The 20,461-nt window shown below is 37.1% G+C and overlaps 1 protein-coding gene across 3 annotated transcripts in view; it reads right to left on the minus strand.

Moving 5' to 3' along the window:
* The window catches only part of MSR1 (macrophage scavenger receptor 1), an 87,448-nt gene that overhangs the window by 32,350 nt on the left and 34,637 nt on the right, over positions 1-20,461 (minus strand). For 2 of the 3 annotated variants that reach the window (XM_010358157.2, XM_030937407.1), the window contains 3 exons: positions 18,083-18,163; positions 12,173-12,253; positions 4,892-4,945 (listed from right to left, as the gene is read on the minus strand). In XM_010358157.2, the coding sequence (XP_010356459.1) occupies positions 4,892-4,945; positions 12,173-12,253; positions 18,083-18,163 (216 nt within the window). Of the gene's footprint in view, positions 1-755; positions 2,385-4,891; positions 4,946-12,172; positions 12,254-18,082; positions 18,164-20,461 lie in introns of those variants that run through there. The other variant, XM_010358158.2, reaches the window with a different exon arrangement.

Genomic DNA, 20,461 nt, shown 5'->3' on the forward strand with positions numbered 1-20,461 from the left:
TTAGTCTAGGATGCCAGATGACTTTTTAACTGAATCCCTGGAATTGTCTCCCAGCATCTCTGGGACTGAGGCCATCCTGTGCCTGATGTGGACCAAGGTCTGCTGAAGAAAGCTGCTCACACTCTACCTGACTTCTAGTGCAGAATGGGACAGGAGGTCTCACCAAATTAAACCAAGGAAAAAGAGATACAACTTATCTCTAGATGTTTGTGTAAACTGGTTATTCAATGCTGCTAGCCTGCTAATATTCGGGAGTATCTGAACAAGCGGCTAATTCTTCTCTCCCTTTTACTTCTGGAGATTTTAATGTCATGTAGGCATAAAACCAGAGTACCATTGACAACTAACTTGTTTCAACCTTTCTCGGAATTTTCTCATCAGCAGTGTCTTGGGCCCATGCTTTGTCCTTCAGAGCATGGACTCTTGTTTTATTAGCCTGACATTTTGTTCTGACCTCTGGTGACAGCTTCTGGCCTCTGGCGTGTACTCTGTTTAGTCGCTTATTTATAACTAATGCTCTTCTGCTCGACTCAGACAAACTCATTGATTTGCGATCTGGTCACACTTGCGTTGCTCTATCTAATATAAAATCTTCTCTTTTTCTACAGCATCTCTCTTTTTGCCAGTGACATTTATTCAGCTTCTTGCATTTTCATTTTGGTTTCACTCCTATTCTGATTACAAATTAAAAATGTCTGCATTATACCAATGAGGAAAAGCTATTCCAGTTCAGAGAGATCACTGCGAAGCATACCTTACATCTTTAAAGCACTTTATGATTTCATAGAGCATCTTCACACACACAGTATCTTACTTGATCCTCACAACAACCCTGTGAGGTAGGTGTTAACATGTTCATTACACAAAGGTGGAAATCAAAATGCTGAGATACACATAGGCATACTATCTAGAGTTCTACTAGCATCTTAATTGTATGAATCTTGGGCCTTAAAGGAAAGAAGAGCTGTGAAAATGTGGTCTGTTGATCAGTAGAGAGAAACCAAAAATATAACATGGAATCCCATAAGAGCTTTTTACAACAAAAGAATATTGGTATTCTTTTTCATGATCAAAATGTTTTTGTTTGAAATGACCAAGTAATATAAGAAAAGTTTTATTTATATGTATATATACACACACACACTGTAATTTGGAAAATAAGAAGATGAGAAGGTAAACTCAGAATCAATTTTTAAAAAATATTCTAAGGAATTAAAAACTTTTTATCTCCTCTGCATACCTATCCAGCCCTATTCTTCCCCCAGTATAGCTTGGATGTATTATAATTGCTTGTTCATTTGTCTACATCTCTCAGGGACAGTTAGCTCTGTAAAACTGGAGACAGTATCTCTCTTATTAGCTGTTATGTCCAGCTCATGGAGGTACACAATGGACATTTGAATTAATGAATCAATGAGTGAATGAATGGATTTTCTTCTGACATCCCTATCTCTGGTTGAGAATAATGTTTGAATAGAAAGAACTTGCATATTATCAGTACCCCTGACAGTTCTCCTAGAACCCAATAAATTAAATTGGGTTCTAGACTCTAGGTGAATGGGTGTACTCCAGACTGTGCAACAGTGAGACTCTATCTCTTAAAAAAAGAAAAAAAAAAAAAAAAAAAAAAAAAAAAGCCCTTGACTCACAGGCTTTACTTGGATCAAAAATGCGTTGGAAAAAGACCAGTATTCATTTAAGATTGAGCTGAGTCCTCAGTAAAAATCAAATGAAAAACCAATGGAGTCTTCCTATCATTGTATGAGTTTTAGATAGGATTCACTTAAAATTCACACCCTAGTTGTAGTCTCATTGCACATGAGCAAAGCATGATGAGAAATACTACCAAACTACATATTGGTAATTGAGATATTTAGGACAGAGCCTCACATAAGTGTTACATGGTATGGTAGGAATCATTTTGCTTGACTGAAACATCACTCTTCCAAGTTAGGGTGAGAACACAGCAGTTCTCCTACAACTCAATAAACTAAATTGGGTTCAAGACTCAAGGTGAACGGGTGACAGAGAACTGAGGACTGGTTAGAGCAGCCCTCCAGTCCATGCATGAGAGGTGTCTAGGCTGGGGGTGATAGGGGAGAGGAGTGATGGTGGCATAACTGGAGTAAGTAGAGGTATGAGCGTGGGAGCAGAGACCCAAACAGCACCAGGGAGCAGGAGAGGAGGCCATGTGGAAGTCAGGTACAACACGGGAACCAAGGTCATTTGGAGGAGTCACAAAAGGATCTTGGAAGTCAGTTGTGCAGATGACTTGTCCAGAGGTGAAGGGCCTTTTAATGAGATGGTAGCAGAGGATGTCCCGCCCAACCCACCTGATCTTAAAAGGGCCCCGCCCTCAATGTGATCAGTGAGTTGTACTGGTCCTGACACATGTATAAAAGAGGAAATTAATTATTATTTTTAATCATATTTAAAGAAAGCCTGAAAAAATTTAAAAAATGCATATTAAAAAACTCAATATACATTTTCACCTACCAGAATTAACTAAAGATGTGGGGAATCAGATACTTTCATACAGAATAAGTTGGTACAAGCTTTTAGCAGCCATTTACAAGAATTCATCAAATGGCAAAATGTACATAACCTTTGAACAATTGATTCTACTTCTAGCAAATTCCCTATTAAAAAGTATTCCCACAATATTATATATTGGAGTGTTGAATATAGCATTGTTTATTAAAGACTGACCAAAGCAAACAAAAATCATTTAGTGTTCAGGACGAGAGCGGTGAATGGCTATATTATGGTCATTATGATATAGCTGAGTAATAGAATAATGTGTAGCCATTGAGAGAAAAGACGTAGAGCCATATATAATGATATGGACAGATGACTGACATATTAACATCAGCAAAAAGCAGAATATACCACATTAGATGTTTATGTGTATCATTCTTTTTTGAGCATTATGCAGTTGTTATATACTCTATATGAGGAGGGAGGGCCTGGTGGAGAATTCAGAGGCTGTCTACAAACATCACTCTTACTGCTTCCTCAAAGAAAGTATGTACATAAACTCCAAAATAGCCATTAAAATATCTGTAACTGAAAACATTTCTGAACATATCTGAAGAGAATGTTCAAAGCATTTGATAACCTTAGGTGATAGAAGAGAGTGGGGTGCTGTTTGCAGACTAAAAATTAAAAAAATGGCTTCTTATTTGCAAATCTTGACTAAAGTCAATGTTAAGAAGCTCAGAGAAAGCCTCAGGAAAAGGAGATAAAGAAAAACAAAAGATAAAATAAAGGCAGAGATAAAGATAAACATAAGGATAAGAAGGAGAACTTTTTAAGAGGAGCTTAGCTGAAAACAAATGGAGTAAAGAGGAGAAAGAAAGAAGTAAGTCGAGTAAAACATATACAGCAGGTGGGCTGGGCACAGTAGCTCATGCCTGTAATCCCAGCACTGCGGGAGGCCGAGGTGGGCAGATCACAGGGTCAGGAGATCGAGACTAGCCTGGCCAACATGGTGAAACCCCATCTCTACTAAAAATACAAGAATTAGCTGCGCGTAGTGGTGCACACCTGTAGTCCCAGCTACTCAGGAGGCTGAGGCAGGAGAAGAATCATTTGAACCCAGGAGGTGGAGGTTGCAGTGAGCCAAGATAGCACCACTGCACTCCAGCCTGGTGACAGAGTGAGACTCCATCTCCAAACAAACAAACAAACAAAAAACACCAAACAAAAAAGTATATAGCAGGCAAAAGTGACCACTTTAAAGAACAAATGGATACAATGGAGAAAAGACAGACTAATGTTTCTTTGTTTTAATATAATAATAACAATAATGCTCATTAAGTAACACTAAAGTACTCAGAAGAAATCTCTGTTATACTTTGAAAGCATCATAATTACACTAATGACTACTCTAATGGCTGGTAATCACGAGCATGCCCTACTTTGCCTAAATATGGCATACCTACACAGTACTAGGTTAAAATAATCAGGTTTTGTAAGACAGAGAAATGGGTACTGTATATTTCTAGATAATGATTACAACCAAAAACTGCTAGATTTTGGTACATAAAAGGATTTGCCATTATCTGTCTAAAACAGACCCCTGATGATTAAATATGATCACTCTGTTTCTATCAGCTATCCATGAACACATAGACACACACCCATCATATGTAGTTCCTACTGGGAATACAGAACAGGAAGCCTTTTGATTCTGAGAAGTTAAGTGGGCGTTCCACATTCCCCTTCATAATCCTTTCATCATATCAGTATACATTGAGCCAAGACACAACAATTGACTTACAGCATGGCAGATAGAAGACATCTCATCTAATACTCAGTTTTTAAGGTCCAATTAGCAGATTGTTTATATTGTAACATGAGGTCAGCATTAGATTGACAAATATTCTTGTGAAATCTATTCTGTTGCAGGTTTAAAGGCTTAGAACATGGAATACCACATTTCAAGTTTTTAGTAAAATAAACAAAACAAAAAGCCCCAGCCTCAGAGTGGTAATTTTTCAGGGTTCTTAAAACTGTCCAAAATCTTATATTTAAGGGTTCATTTAGTAACGAAGGAGGTTGTAATTGTTTCTACTCATAAGCTTGATTTTCCCTCAGTGGATAGAAATTGACTTGAAAATTGAACAATTTTCTATGTGGAATATTTAGAAAATAGTGTTCATCAGAAAAACAAGACAAACGGATAATGAGATTGAAAGAGTTGTATAATAGAATATATTTGTTTTACCCCAATTAGCATGCTTATTTGTAGAAAATTATGTTTGGCTTCCATACAGTCTCAATGGATCTGTGCTGAAGTTCTCAACATTTGCCTCAAGCCCAGATCTCTAGTATCACAGACTTACTTATTACAAGAATTCACACAGAAAACAAAATACTATGTACTTACTTAGTGTGTTTCCACTCCCCTTTTCCCCTTTCTGGCCTTTTGGTCCAGAATTTCCTTGAGAAAACAAAAAAAAAATTTGTTTTTAATCAGGGCAATTCACAATGTTTGCTTTAACTGCAGACAGATCATCACAAGGTAATTAAAACATAAATGTATAAGAACTGACAGATATTGAAATGTATAATAGCATTGACATTAATAATAATAATAGTTATTACTTAGGAAGCTCCATTCTGAACTCAGTATTGTGATATTTCAAATTATTGACAAGGCCCTAAATGCCCCATTTTCCTAAATCAAGCAAATCTGAAGAATAAGGAGTTTGTTTTGTACTTATTCATCGTCCTTTTCTCCTCTTCCTTTGACTGGTCTTACTCACACTCCCAGGAAGTCCAGTGCCTTCCATCAGCTCCCACATCCCATTCTTCTATTCACATTACAATTTATGGCTTTCATTTCTTTAGAGTGTACCATCCCCCAAAACTGGGCTGCCAAGGAATTTCTGGGAGTGTTGAGATTCTTAGTCATGGAGAAGGTAGGAAGATCCTTGGAGCATTCTCATCTCTAGGATGATCACCTTTGGTTTGGAGAAATCTCATCCATTTATACAGGGGTGTGGTACAAATATTTTGTATGAGGGTCAGGGCTTCAAATGGATGCGGAAACATTGCTAGATCTTGGTCTTTGCCAAGGGGTTGCTACTTTACCCACTGTTGATTTTTAAATGGGTCTGCAGACCTTTCTTTAGTACCAAGAAGATATTTCATCTCATAAGATTGGCACTGTTCCTGCTTAGTGATTTTTCTTCCAACAACCATAAGATACAATCAGATCTTGCTAATTATTGTCTTGACACAAATGTAGAACTGATCCGAGTGCTCTGTCTCTAAGTCAAAATCTTTTACATGTTTTTGATTCCCTCCAGCAAAATCGAGAACCTTCAAACTTTTCATCCTAGAGCTCAGAGGATGTAGTTTAACAATCATAGACTTCGAGACAATAATAGTAATAATTTAGAAACCCTTCTGTTGAATTATTTTGCTCTGCCACTTACTGGGTATGTGACTTGGGACAAGTCTTTAAATCTTTCTGAGCTAAAGTTTATTCTTCTAGGAAATAAAAAAATAATGCTTTCCATTGTAGAGTTGCCTGTTCATTATGCACTTTGCCCATAAAAGATACACATAAAAGATCTAGTTCTTCTTATTTCTATTCTTTACCTCCTAAAGCTTAGGTGGAATCTTCTCTCTGTGATTTTATTCTCAGGGAATAAGAGAAAAACTTTGTCATCTCAGTTCATTTTTTATGGTACAATTATATATAATTTTAGTGTTTATATGTTTTTTTTTGATTTATCTAGTTTACATTGTCTTCATCTGTGCTTTATTTTGAACATGTGTCATCATGTATTTCTTAGAGAAGATTTTTGGATCCTAATTTACCAACTTAAAAAAATACATATATATAATGTAATGTATATAATTAGTAGCACGAGACTTGAGGCACTTAAAGAGTAAAAATTATTCCCAATTGAAATTGTATTTTGAAGATCTAATGAAATGCCAGCCATTTTATATCAGGGTCATAATACCAAATTTCTAATTCCCTAATTGCTTTGCATAATGTGATTATACTTCATATCATTACATTCATTTCTTAATTGTAATTGAGTTGTTTCAGGTACTGTTAAATTGGCAAAAATCGTTGTTACCACAAAGCAGCCAAAACCTTTCCTATTTTTTGAGAGCATGCTTTAATAAAATATAGTACCAAATTTTCAGATTGTCTAAGAGGAAGAAGGTCTAAGAAACTGTTAAAAATTTGGGAAGGGAGGAGTTAAAGTGTAACTGATCAGTTCTAATTCTTTTCCTAAAAGAGAACATAATAAGCAAGCTTAATTTCATTATTTCAACATTATCTTCACAATGAGAAAAGAGAAAGAAACTACGTATTGTTCTTAGAAGTATTTTCATACAGCAACTTGTCTTAGATATTTCAGAACAGACATGCTTAAGCCAGAGCACTGACCCACAAAAGGCCCTTGTAGCTCTCAGATGCTGTGATAAATAAAAAATTACTTTCATGTTTTTATTTTGCTTTTGTTCTTACACCACTGTGACTTTTCCTCTTAAAGATGGTAAAATGAGGCCGGGCGCGGTGGCTCAAGCCTGTAATCCCAGCACTTTGGGAGGCCGAGACGGGCGGATCACGAGGTCAGGAGTTCGAGACCATCCTGGCTAACACGGTGAAACCCCGTCTCTACTAAAAAGTACAAAAAGCTAGCCGGGCGAGGTGGCTGGCGCCTGTAGTCCCAGCTATTCAGGAGGCTGAGGCAGGAGAATGGCGTAAACCCGGGAGGCGGAGCTTGCAGTGAGCTGAGATCCGGCCACTGCACTCCAGCCCAGGCGACAGAGCAAGACTCCGTCTCAAAAAAAAAAAAAAAAAAAAAAGATTCCCTAAAAAAAAAAAGATGGTAAAATGAAATGCCTTATCTCCTTATAAATAAACAAATGTTTTGTATCATTTTAACATGATTCAGAGATTTCCTTACCGATGATACTTGGAAATTTTTTTTCACACTTGAAAATATCAAAAATATCCTTTCTAAAGGAGAGGAATGAATTGGCCCCTCAGAATGATACCTTTGGTAAAAAATGAATGCAAGGGCTTGGTCCAAACCTAGAGTTAACTATCTCCTGACCTATGTATTACTCTTTTAAAAAAGGTAACTTATATTTCTAAAAGCCATTTAAAAATAAGAACCAGGTCATATGTAAGAGGACAGTCTAACTTGAAAGAATCTAAGAGGAGGTGTCTTCAATAACATCATCATGATGTCAAGCATTTTTAAGTGTCTCTTCTATGAGCCAGATACTAGGTTAGATGTTTTTGCATATATGCCTTAATTATAGTAACCAAATTTTCTGCAGCTGTAGCCTGCCTCTCCACCTCCCGTTTTTTTAAGCTATTTTTAAATGTGATCATCCTGTCTCCTAAGCCTAGTGCATCTTCCTGGTCCCTGAATTCCCCACCTTATACCCTCTCATTAACCCTACACTATCTTTTTGCTTTGCTTTCCTCTGTCTTCAGCCACTCCTCCTCTATTTTATCTTTCCATAAGCATTTAAATGGTACTCAGATCCCTCCTTCAAAGAAAAAAACAATGAAACAAACAAAACGAACTAAAAGTGCATCTCTTCCTCCTCCTCTGCATAGCAAGGCAGCTCAAGAGTTGGCTGTACCCCATCTCCAACTCTTATCCACCATTCCCTCCTCCACATACCCTAATCTGGTTATCACCCCACCCCACGGAATCTGCTCTGAACAATGGCAACATCCCCGAAGCAGCAAAGAGCTTTTTGTAGACTTCACCCTACTTGACCACCTTTGAAACTCTGTCTTTGTCTTTTTTCATGCTCTTTTCTCTGGGTTTTCTTCTTCAGTTGGGCTACTTCTCTTCCATTTGCTACTGTGTTCATCTCAGCCTGTACTTCTGGAACTACTTAAAGCTTTATGCTAAGCCTCTTCTCTTTGTACCTTCCCACTCTCTACCCATAAAATGTTATTAAAATCAGGGGTTCTGAAGAATATTTATATGATCATAGCTAAACTTGTCTTTTAATCTCTGGCCTCTCCTCAAAATTTCAGACTCATGTGTTCAACCATCTGTAGATTGCTCCATGAATCACACAGAGAAACTGTTTAGTAAATGTGTTGAGTTAATAAATGAACTGTGTATGGTCTAATATTTTAGATAATCCTGAAAATGACCATAACTTACCCTGAGGGACACAATCAGGCTTTGAATGAACTTCAAGAGGCAAAATGGACAGAAACACATTATTTGCATGCTGAAAGTTCTACTTTGTTGAACAAGGCAGAACAGAGCCTTCTACGGATTTTGAAGATATGCAAGGTTTCACTTCAATTAAATCCTCCAAACTTTCTGAAGTAAATATGTCAGGTCTTATAAATGCACTACTCTATAGATCTGCTATGCATGGAGAAAGTATGAAGTCTTCTCTTTTTCTTCTCAGGTTTGTGTATCTTTTCAGTTGTAGACTGTTTTATTTACTTTCCATTTCCCTGTTTCTAGCACTGTATCCTTATGAGCAGTGTGTACTTAGTCCATGTAGAAGGAAAGGGCAAGGTGGGAAGAAAAGGAGTGTGGGAGGGAGAATAGAAGAAAATAGATGGAAGATGTTCTTTGTGAACTTTTTGCTTCAGAATCTCATGACGTTTTTGATGTCATTCACATAGTCCAGGCTGTTGAAAAACTACCGCTCAAGCAATGCGAAGTATCAAAGACTGTTTATAACATAAATGGGTGTCTTAGCTCTGAAATATATTACTTTATCTACCATGGACCTGTTTTTACATATTTCATTTTTGACAATTATTGGACTTATTTCTAATGTTACCACCTTCTTCAGACTCTTGTAGAGGAGAGACTGTACTGTTCCTTCTTTTAGTCTGCAGCACAACTAGAGCAGCACCCAGCACTGCTGCTCACATCTCTACCAGATTGGTGTCTTTTAATAAGAAGTGATGTCCTAAGGATATGTTTTGTCAAGGGACTTATTACCTCTGCCCTTGTCTTCCTTTGTGCTTGATTACTTTTTCTCCGCTGTTTTTTTCCACCTAAACATAATAGTTTTCAAAACATAGTCCCTGGACCAATAGCATCACCTTCACCTGGAAATTGGTGAGGATGCAAGCCCAATCCCAGACCTACCACATCAGAAACTCTGGGGTGGAGTCCTGTAAGCTGTTTTAACATATCCTCGTGGTGATTCCAATGCCTCCTATAGTTTGAGAAAGACAAACCTAAAGAAATTCTAGGCCTCTTTGAGTCTGGCACTAACAAACACTATTTTCTATGTAACACATTTTCTTACGGTATGGAATTATTCACTCCATACTCTCTACTTCCATACAGCATTTGGCCAACCTCACCAAGGTTGTTTACTCACCGCATGGCATTATAGCTAATTGCTTATGCATTTTTTTCTGTCTCCAGCTCCTTAAGAACAGCGGCTGTGCTGTATTTATCTCCAGCACACAGTGACCCCTCATCAAGTTGTTTGGACTGGGTGAATGAATGAAATAATCCTCTCCAAAGCTAAACATATGTTTACCATTTGATCCAGCAATCACACTCCTAGGTAAACTTGTGTCCACACAAAACCCAGCACATTAATGTTTATAGCTGCTTTATGCATAACATCTAAAACTTTTTTTTTTTTTTTTTTTTTTTTTGAGTCAGGGTCTCACTCTGTCACTCAGACTGGAATACAGTGGCATGATCTTGGCTCACTGAAACCTCTGCCTCCCAGGTTTAAGTGATCCTCACACCTCAGCCTCCTGAATAGCTAGGATTACAGGCATGTACCACCTTGCCTGGCTAATTTTTGTATTTTTTGGTAGAGACAGGGTTTCACCATGTTGGCCAGGCTGGTCTCAAACTGCTGATCTCAAGCAATCCACCCACCTCAGTAATCTGCCTGCCTTGGCCTCCAAAAGTTCTAGGATTACAGGTGTGAGTCACCACGCCCAGCCTAAAACTTCGAAGCAACCAAAATGTCCTTTAATAGATGAATGGATAAACAAATTGTGGTAAATCCATCAAATGGAATAGTATTGAGTAATACAAAGAAATGAGCGACCAGGCACAGTGGCTCATGCCTGTAATCCCAGCACTTTGGGAGGCCGAGGCGGGAGGATCACGAGGTCAGGAGATTGAGACCGTCCTGGCTAATAGGGTGAAACCCCGTCTCTACTAAATATACAAAAAATTAGCCGGGCATGGTAGCGGGCGCCTGTAGTCCCAGCTACTTGGGAGGCTGAGGCAGGAGAATGGCGGGAACCCAGGAGGCGGAGCTTGCAGTGAGCTGAGATGATGCCACTGCACTTCAGCCTGGGCGACAGAGCAAGACTCCGTCTTAAAAAAAAAAGAAATGAGCAATCAGACCATGAAAAGATATAGAGAAACCTTACATTCATATTGCTAAGTGAAAGAAGTCCATCTGACAAGGCTACATACTGTATGATTCCAACTACATGACATTCTGGAAAAGGCAAAACTGCGGAGTCAGTCAAAAGATGAGTGGCTGCCAAGAGATGGTGGTGGGGAGGAACAGAGTTGGTGGAGCACAGAGGACCTTTCGGGCAGCGAAACTCTTCTGTCTAATACTGTAATGATGGATACATGACATTATACCTCTGCTGAAACATGTTAAATGTACAACACAAAGAGTGGCCACTAATGTACATTATAGATTTTGGTTAATAATGATACATCAATGTTGCTTTATTAATGGTTACATATGTACCACACTAATGCAAGATGTTCATAATAGAGGAAACCATGGGTGGTTTATGGGAACTCACTATGCTTTCTGTGTAGTTTTTCTATAAATGTAAAACTGTTCTAAAAATAAAATGTATTTTTAAAATACCTCAATGATAGGGACCCTATTTCTTTTATTTCTTTTTCTTATTTTTTAGACACAGGGCCTCACTATGTGGCTCAGGCTCGTCTCAAACTCCTGAGCTAAGCAATCCTCCCGCCTCAGCGTCTCAAATAGCTGGGGCTACAGGTGCTCACCTCTGCACTTGGTCCGACTCTATTCTCTTGATGATTCTTCACTTTGAAATTAGGAGACAGTAAGCCTAGCTCTTTCTAAAATTGCTGTTCAAAGTTTGCAATTCAAGCTTAGGCTACTGGCAGAGCTGATGGAAATAATATCATCATGTGTGTACATTTCAAAATGCTGAACAACCCTGATGATTAAGCACTAGTAGATAATAGCAGACAATTTATTTTGCAGAGGATAGGATTTCAGACTTCTCTGTATTTTGCTAACTGTAACTTCACAAAGTCTAGCAAGTTGTAGTTAAATGGGTATTGATACTTTGCTTCTTTTTTTTTTTCTTTGCCAGTCTTTCAACTGTCTTTGTTCAAAGATGGATATCATTGTTCGTGATGATTTATTATTGTGAAGAGTTTATAAATCTTGTGTGGTTTTTTAAATGATTTTCCTTTGGGATATAGAAACTTTCCTCAGGTGAACAAAAGTCAGTTTCAAAAATGTGATTTCAGAAATCATTTTTAGACCACAAAATAACTGCATGTGAATACTAGTATTCACACAATGACCACTTTCTATCATCCAAGAATTTAAAAATGTATATACTATATATATAACATTATGTATATATATAAATTATTTGGTGTTTCTTCTACGTATTCCATAAAGAAAATACACATTATCGTAATACCTGGCCTTCCAGCATATCCTGGGAGTCCTCGACTTCCAGGAAAGCCAATTGCTCCCCGATCACCTTTAAGACCTGGAGGACCTACATTATTAATGAAGAAAAAAAGGAGGTAATAATTCATTTTCATACAGACTTGAGAGCATAATGAAAACATCTAGTTTTATAAGTGAATATGAAATTAGAGAAACTCCAAATGAAGGAATAGTATCTTTCCTAAAATTTAATGTTTGACATTGAAAGATAATATAAGCAATAAATATAAACCTTAGTACATTCAGCACATTGCAGCTATTCAAAAAATAACATATTGTTAGTAGAAATAAAAGCACATTAGAAAAAACAGATCTTGGAGTTTTAACCAGAAGACTTATGTAGTCAGCCAGTAATCATCAAATGGCAGAATTTTGCTATAGCTGAAATGACAACTTTAAAATGTATAAGCTGAAAATTGAATTCTTAAGATTCGCCTTAGAAAAAAATATAACTCAAGCAATGTAAAGTATCAATGAGTGTTTATAAAATAAATTGGTGTCTTGGCTCTGAAATATATTACTTTATCTATCATGGACCTCTTCTTACATATTTCATTGTAATCCCAGTGTAAATAAACATAAACACACACACACACACACACGATACACAGATTTACTTACGAGTATATACTATATACTGAAACAAATCTAGGGTTTTATATGCTTAAATTAAAACTGAAAATGGCTATTTTTTTACCCAATATTACTATGGTGATCATAACAACTGCATACAAAAGAAAATGTTATATTCCTGTGAAATAAAATATTTTATCCTAGAGTTCAGTGGTTCTTGATATACTATTGTAACAGTTTCGGCATCTTATTTTGTGTCATTATCAATTCGGAGAGATCTCATTCACCCAGTTTCACTTGATTCCTTGGGGAGGCACATTGTAAGAAATTGATTACACATCTTTGCCCAATACCAGCATTTTGGAATATTACTTTTAGTTCATAAGTTCTAGAAGACAGCGCTTATATATATATTAAATACATTTTAAAAATCTTTTCTTGAGGTTTATTAATAAAGACACCTAAAACTGGGCTAACTTCCCTCTAAGAAGCGCTCAGTTTAAGAAGTATATTATTCTTTTTTTTTTTTTTTTTTTTTTTTTTTGAGACGGAGTCTTGCTCTGCCGCCCAGGCTGGAGTGCAGTGGCCGGCTTTCAGCTCACTGCAAGCTCCGCCTCCCGGGTTGAGGCCATTCTCCTGTCTCAGCCTCCCGAGTAGCTGGGACTACAGGCGCCCGCCTCGTCGCCCGGCTGGTTTTTTGTATTTTTTAGTAGAGACGGGGTTTCACCGTATTAGCCAGGATGGTCTCGATCTCCTGACCTCGTGATCCGCCCGTCTCGGCCTCCCAAAGTGCTGGGATTACAGGCTTGAGCCACCGCGCCTGGCAGAAGTATATTATTCTTAATAGTAAGAAATACTGATAAATCCAGTATAAACCTTTGATTCCAACAGAAATTAAGCAAACTTTCAAAGCAATAAAGTGATAAACTATGTTTAGAACGATTGCTCCCAAAGCAATAAAGTGATAAACTATGTATAGAAATATTAGTAAAGTCAGGACATTTCAACTCAATTTAATTACGAAGTAGTATATATTGGCTGGACTTCATAGTACACAGCCTAACAAAGACCTAACATCTGTTCTCAGTACACGCTGATTAATATTTATACCTTCCTTCACTATGTAAGCAAGGTAGTGAGACTTCTGCACTTGTGGTTACTGAGACCTGTCATTCAAATTTACAAATTAAAACACTGACAGTAAATTCTGCCAATTTAAAAAAAGTGAAAACATTTCCCTACTCTTTGTAGAGTGCCATTCACAAGTAACCTCCACTTTTACTATTTCCTTCATTAATTCAAGAAATATATATTGTACCAGTCTCAGTACATTCCTGGAGTTAAAAATAGATCTTCCAGAGTGGAGAAACAATGCGAGACAGATAGTGAGAAAGATAGCAAAGACAGACGGTAATTTGGGGGTTATAATTTTAGAAAAACTGGGTAATGGAACAGAGAATGCCATGGTGCCTGCTGTAGACAGGAGCATCAGAGAAGCCCCTCCAATGCTGACTTCTCAAGTACCTTACAGTGATGCTCAGAACATAGCTGTTCAACTAAAAATCAAGGTTGTCCAACTACAAATCAAGTACATTTTCAATGGGAGAGCAAATAAATATGTAAATGAAGCATATGAGATACTTGCATAGAAATCAGGCAGTCATAGAGCTCTGTTCTGGGAGATGGTTAAGCAGACTCTATATGGCCTATGGAGTTATGTGACTTGTTTGTTTAATGATGTTTGAAAATGTTGTCCCCAAAATATAAGCACCGTTGTTGAGCTTTATTGCATAAGATCAGATTCCCTGAGGCTTTCAGGAGGCAATTAACTAATTTTCTACAATAATCTGTGGCAATGGGAAGGGCCTGGCACCTACTTCTAACTCATGGACAATATAAGTACAATTACACGGAATCTCAGCCATGGGATGTTCCAAGAGACATTAGACATCATCCAATCAGAATCCATCATTTTACAGAGATAGTTCCATAAGATCCCAGTGATCAAATCACTTACATAAAGCTGGTCTGATAATTATTCACACATCCTAGGTGTCCTGCTCTGTTCTGGCTCCTTTCTGCAATGTAGCAGACTGGTTAAGGGCATGGACTCTGCACTCATGCCTATTGGGGTTCAAATACCAGCTTTGGCACTTACCAGTTGCTGACTGACCTCGAGCAAGTCATTTAACCTCCCTGTGCATTGCACCTGTAAAACGGGTGTATTATTTGTTTCCGCATCATCAGGCTGATGTGATAATTAAAAGAGCTCATACATGTAAAACACTTAGAAAATTGCCTGACAGGTAACGAATACTTTGTAAATGTTAGCTTTTCTTGTTCTCCTCTCCCCTCCTCCTCATCCTCATCATTTTCACCAGCCTGTTGTAAAGGCTTCTAAACTTAGTTTTATTTAATGATACGTACACAGTTAGCAGTGACACTGTTTGATTCATTGGCACCATTTGTTACCTCCAGAAGAAACCCGCTCTCAACACTCAGGTGTAGAGCGACAGCCTGGAGCCAGGCAACGTTCCTTACTCAGGTGTATATTTAGGGATCCTGTCCGTGTTGAAGCCTGAGGGAGAGGCCTTCTTGGGCCACAGCCTATGGGAAGGGGTGGGCCAGGGTAAAGATATATATGGATATAAACATTAATAAAATATGGTTCCTCTCTTCCAATATCCATGGTTAAGATGAGCTTTATTTTCTCTTCCGGAGACACGATTCCTATGGTGGAAAATTCAGACTATGTAAGGAAAGTAAATAGTATTGGCTGACGATGAAAAGTTTGCAGTCAGAGGAGCCTTCAGTTCTCTCCCAGGGCATCTCATGTAGGTAGCCCCTGCCATGCCTACAGGTCAAACTACCTTGTTATTGATCACATGGACATAAACAGCTCCTTAGATGGCCCACACAGAGATTCTTTTAGAAAAGAAAGTTGTTTCTCCTTCAAAACATTGTTGTCATGGGAAAACAACTCTAAAATTGGCCCCTTAAAAGGAATGCACATGAGATCAAAAATCCTTGATCATGACATTTGCCTCACTTGTATTATTACTTATCATCCTGGAAGCTCTGTGAATTCAGAGATTCTGTATCTGTTTACACATACGCTACAGGGTATTGTAGAACACTAGGCCTGGAGAAAGTGCTCAGCACATATTTTTTGAGTGAAAAGTGATAGGCCATTCTCCCTAGCATGCTTTCAAGGAAATAGTCCTCTAAAATAAATTTGTTCTTATTTGGGGAATAAAGCATATGTAAACATAATATCCACCATAGTATAGCAGTAATAATTCTACTATATTTAATGTATTAGTTATTTGAGGCTACTAGGACAGCCATTTAGGTTTTGCAGATATTTGCATCATGATGGTGAGTCTAGATGAGTTTGATTTGGTCAAGCTGAGTTTAGTAGGCTCAAATGGATGTACAGATGGGGACGTAATAAACCTGTTCAATTTAGAAAGTAGAATTACTATGATTGTCCATCATATACTCTTTGCTTCCTGATTTCAGTATCAGATATGAGGCACTTAGACAATCTGGTGGAGAAATGAACAGAATGTAGCAAGTAATCAGGGAATAATTCATTAGGAAAGATGCCTGATATTTTGAATACTTTTCTTGCAGTGCACCAAACTAAATGGTAACCTGATACCCTAAAAGAGTCATTTGATTACCCCCAGGAACTCGACCTGTCTTTTATGAGGAACTGGGTAATGCCTATGTGTGTAAATGAGCAGTACCAAAAGCAACAAATTATGACATCACTTTTTACCCTGTAAATTTAAACCATGACAAATTGTAAATTTACAATAAAAAAAAAAACAAAATCAAAGACACAAGCTGAAATTTACAAATCCTTCTATTTCATATATTCATAGTTCAGAAACAGCTGCAGAAGATTTTCCCAAGATGAACCATTGTATGGCAAGCTGTAGCCCAGACTGAACTTTTATGGTTGAGTTATAGAGCTCTGACAATTGCAGTTTGTATGGAGGAGCTAACAGACCCTTGACAACAGTAGTCTGGCAGCAGATTTAATACTGATTATTTACCCTGCTTATGACATTAATGCAATATTGTTAGTATCTGCTTAGCATTAGTCAAGTAGAAAGGCTTTCCTGAAAAAAGTTCTTTCCTGGCAAGGCATTCAAAAGCACACCAATGCCAATACCATCTGACCTGGCATATTATATATATGGGGAGGATTGCTATTTTATATACATAATATAAAACGTGTGTACCTGGATGTATCATCTATCTTCACATATAATATGCCACATACACACACACTATATATATACACACACATATACATATATCTGCTTAGGTAGGTATCAAGTTCATGCTTTTCATTGTCAAAAATTACTTTTCTGATTTGACCAGGGCTAGTCAATACATTGATCAGAAAGAAGAACTTTTTATATAATCAAAAGACAGAAAAATAAGATGAAGTACGTGGTATTTAGACATTTTTTGGTAACACAAACCATTCTAGTTATAATTAGACCTTGCAATATACTTCCTATCATCAAACAGCATGCAGGATATTTCATTTCTAGCCAAGGCTAATATGACAATCATGTTATTATCTTTTTTATTTTTTCAAGCAAAGAAAGTTCATGTTCTCTCTTCTGTGTCTTCTATTGTCGTTTTCTAAAATATTTCTTTCAAGATTACAACTTAGAGGAAAACAATTTGAAACACTTTTGCTCTTAGTAAAGCACAGAGTGACTGTCAGCAAAGGTAAATGTCATCCATATGTTAGCAATATGTACATTCAGATTTCATTAGTTTAAACAGATATATTCCAAATACTACATAAGAAATATAGTCCAATTTGCTTGTGATTCATAACTCACTACTAGTATGAGTTTTTATGTCTTAAAAATGAGATAGCTTGCAAATGTGAAGATGATTTATTCGATGCAAAGATAATTTTTGTACTCCCCTTCACATATGATCTAAGGTTAGGTCTGCCTTATACTGTTTGCTATCTATTATATACATGTCACTCTCTAGACTTATGAACAATTCCATTTGGTTACTCTGGTTGAAACATTTATTTTCTTCAAAAATCATGAGTAATGGTTATCATTTAGTACATTATATGATTAGGCTACTAGAACAGTTACTACCCCCCGCCAACATTTCAACATTTACACACACAGACACACGCACACACACACATACACACCCTCTGCAGGATATAAATAAAATAGCAATCCTCCCCATACATGTACCTGGATGTATATCATCTATCTTCACAGTATATGATTAGCTATAATTACCATACCTACTGGACCTGGAAATCCTCGTGGGCCACTTTCTCCAGTGGGACCTCGATCTCCTTTTTCACCTGGGGGTCCAGGAGGACCTTTAAAAAAATTACAGTTATTAATCATAGTTATAAAACATAGGAAACATGGGTTAGTCATCTGTCAATATACTTATATAAGGAAATCCGAAGTCTTTTATTTGTTGTGCAATAATACAGAAAATGTATAAGACCAAACTTCATGAATGGAGGAGTATTCTGCTATTCAGGAATATAATGCCTTATACTAACAAGGATGACAATGCCTCAAAACAAACAACCTAACAATATATTAAATGTGAGTGTGCCTCACACTTTTCTATGTTCTGAGAACCTGGGGGCAGAGAAAAGACAGCAGGCTGGCACAAAGTCGCATTAGCATTATACACATCCTAGGCAGTTAGACGTTGAGTTAGATATAATATGCAGTTAACTACTATATGGAAAATCTGTAAGTAAGAACTTAAAAGACATTTGTGATACCCTCAAGTGAAAGGAAAATTCACACACAGTAAACAACCAGAAGCATTTTGTTGGAACTGACCATAAACTCAGATATTTGTCAGTGAGCTGGAGATCGGAGTGCATGGTGATGGTTGAAGTCTTCACTGAGAAAGTAGGATAATGAGGGGTACTTTCAAGAATGAAGAGAAGGGGAAGGAAGATAATTCTTAGGGAGTGGAAAAGGTATGAGGAAAGGCAGGAAGATGAAAATGAGTAGAGGAATTCTTTTTTCAAGTAAAATCCTAAGTCAAATTCCTAGATTGGTATAGATACTATAAACAATATGGAGACACTGATAGGAAAACTTCTGTCTCATCATTTTTGTCAGGTGGTTCTCCTGAGAGCTGTGATTAAACAACACCGATTTAGTCATTTGTATTTTCTGTGTCCAGCAAAACAGATATCTGATCATCACGTCTTTAAAATGATTATACCTAGTACGTCTTTAGACCTCAGAGGTAATCCTACCTACATACCATGTTCCATATGGAGTACAGAAGGCAAATATTCTCTTCTTTATTTAAAGAAGAACACTTGGTTTCTTTTTCAACACCAAAAGAAAGAAACAGAAAGGAACATTATTCCATAGATTCACCACAGAATAAGGACATAGTGATATTTTAAAGGAAACATTTTCATTTGCTACTGTTTGGTCACATACATAGTCCAAGGAAAACATACAATTATATACAGCATCCCTGGTTAGAATGCACTTGTTTACAAATTTTAATCAGATGGAAGGTATAATACCTGAAGAAATCTAAGAGGGGGCCACATAAATAAATAAAGATTATCTCATGAATAAGTATATTTTGTCCATTTTTTTGTTGCTTATTTTGACATCACTGACTCTACTTCTGTCTATTCCTCTGGTATGTCCCATTTTCAAGGTACAATTTGGGTTTTAGAGGCTCAAGACATCATTACTCTTCTCAATAGAATGCCCCTTTCTCTTCATATGCAGCATTGGACACACATTTAATTGTATTTTTATAATAAAAGCAACTCTACTTACAGGAAATATAGAAGCCTAGAAAAGCCATGAGGAAAAATATAATTCATAGATGTATTATTTTAACTAAAGATCTTTAACACTTCTTTCCTAAATGTGTATGTGTATTTTTTTCCACATAATTGTCATGCAAACAACATACTACCGGGCTTTTAGAAATTAACCAGGGTATTATAATCTAAGGTATAGCTTAATTGTTGTGAGACATATATTTAAGTGCTGCACAAGAAATACCAGGTTTCCATATCAAGGGGAATTTGTATGTGCTCCCTATTCTCTGCAGAAGAATGTAGTACTTCCCAAGAAAAGGGGTTTAACCTGCATAACCATGAACACAGCTGCATCCATTCGTCACTACATAGTGATGAATCAAAGGGGAGGGGGACAAGCAGGACAGACATTCAATTTGCAACCTGAATTTTGTTGAACTAATTGAAGGGAAGCACAGTGATAGTATTCAAGGATGGTGTTTGGAAAAAAGTGCACAAGCAAAGATTTCAGTTTAGTAACTAAGGATCCAAAGCAAGACTCAGACATTCCAGGAAAAACCAGAACATGAAACAAGAAGAAACAAGGGACACAGAGAATAGATCGAGACTCTTAGCCTCTTCGATGGACTTCTCACCATTTCTTTGGTAAGTAAGAGATAGAAGGAACTCTCCTAATTACAAACTATCCTTTCAATTATACTACATGTAATTATGAGAACTGCATACAGCTTTAATTTTGGAGTATTAGCTCAATCACGGCAAATACATCTGTATTATTTTACAAAATTTGGAGTTAAAGATCCCTCTCTGTATTTTTATATACAAATACTGATACCTGGTATTCGAATCCTA

This window comes from Rhinopithecus roxellana, chromosome 9 (assembly GCF_007565055.1).
Source record: "Rhinopithecus roxellana isolate Shanxi Qingling chromosome 9, ASM756505v1, whole genome shotgun sequence".
In the NCBI taxonomy this organism is placed as follows: Eukaryota; Metazoa; Chordata; class Mammalia; order Primates; family Cercopithecidae; genus Rhinopithecus; species Rhinopithecus roxellana.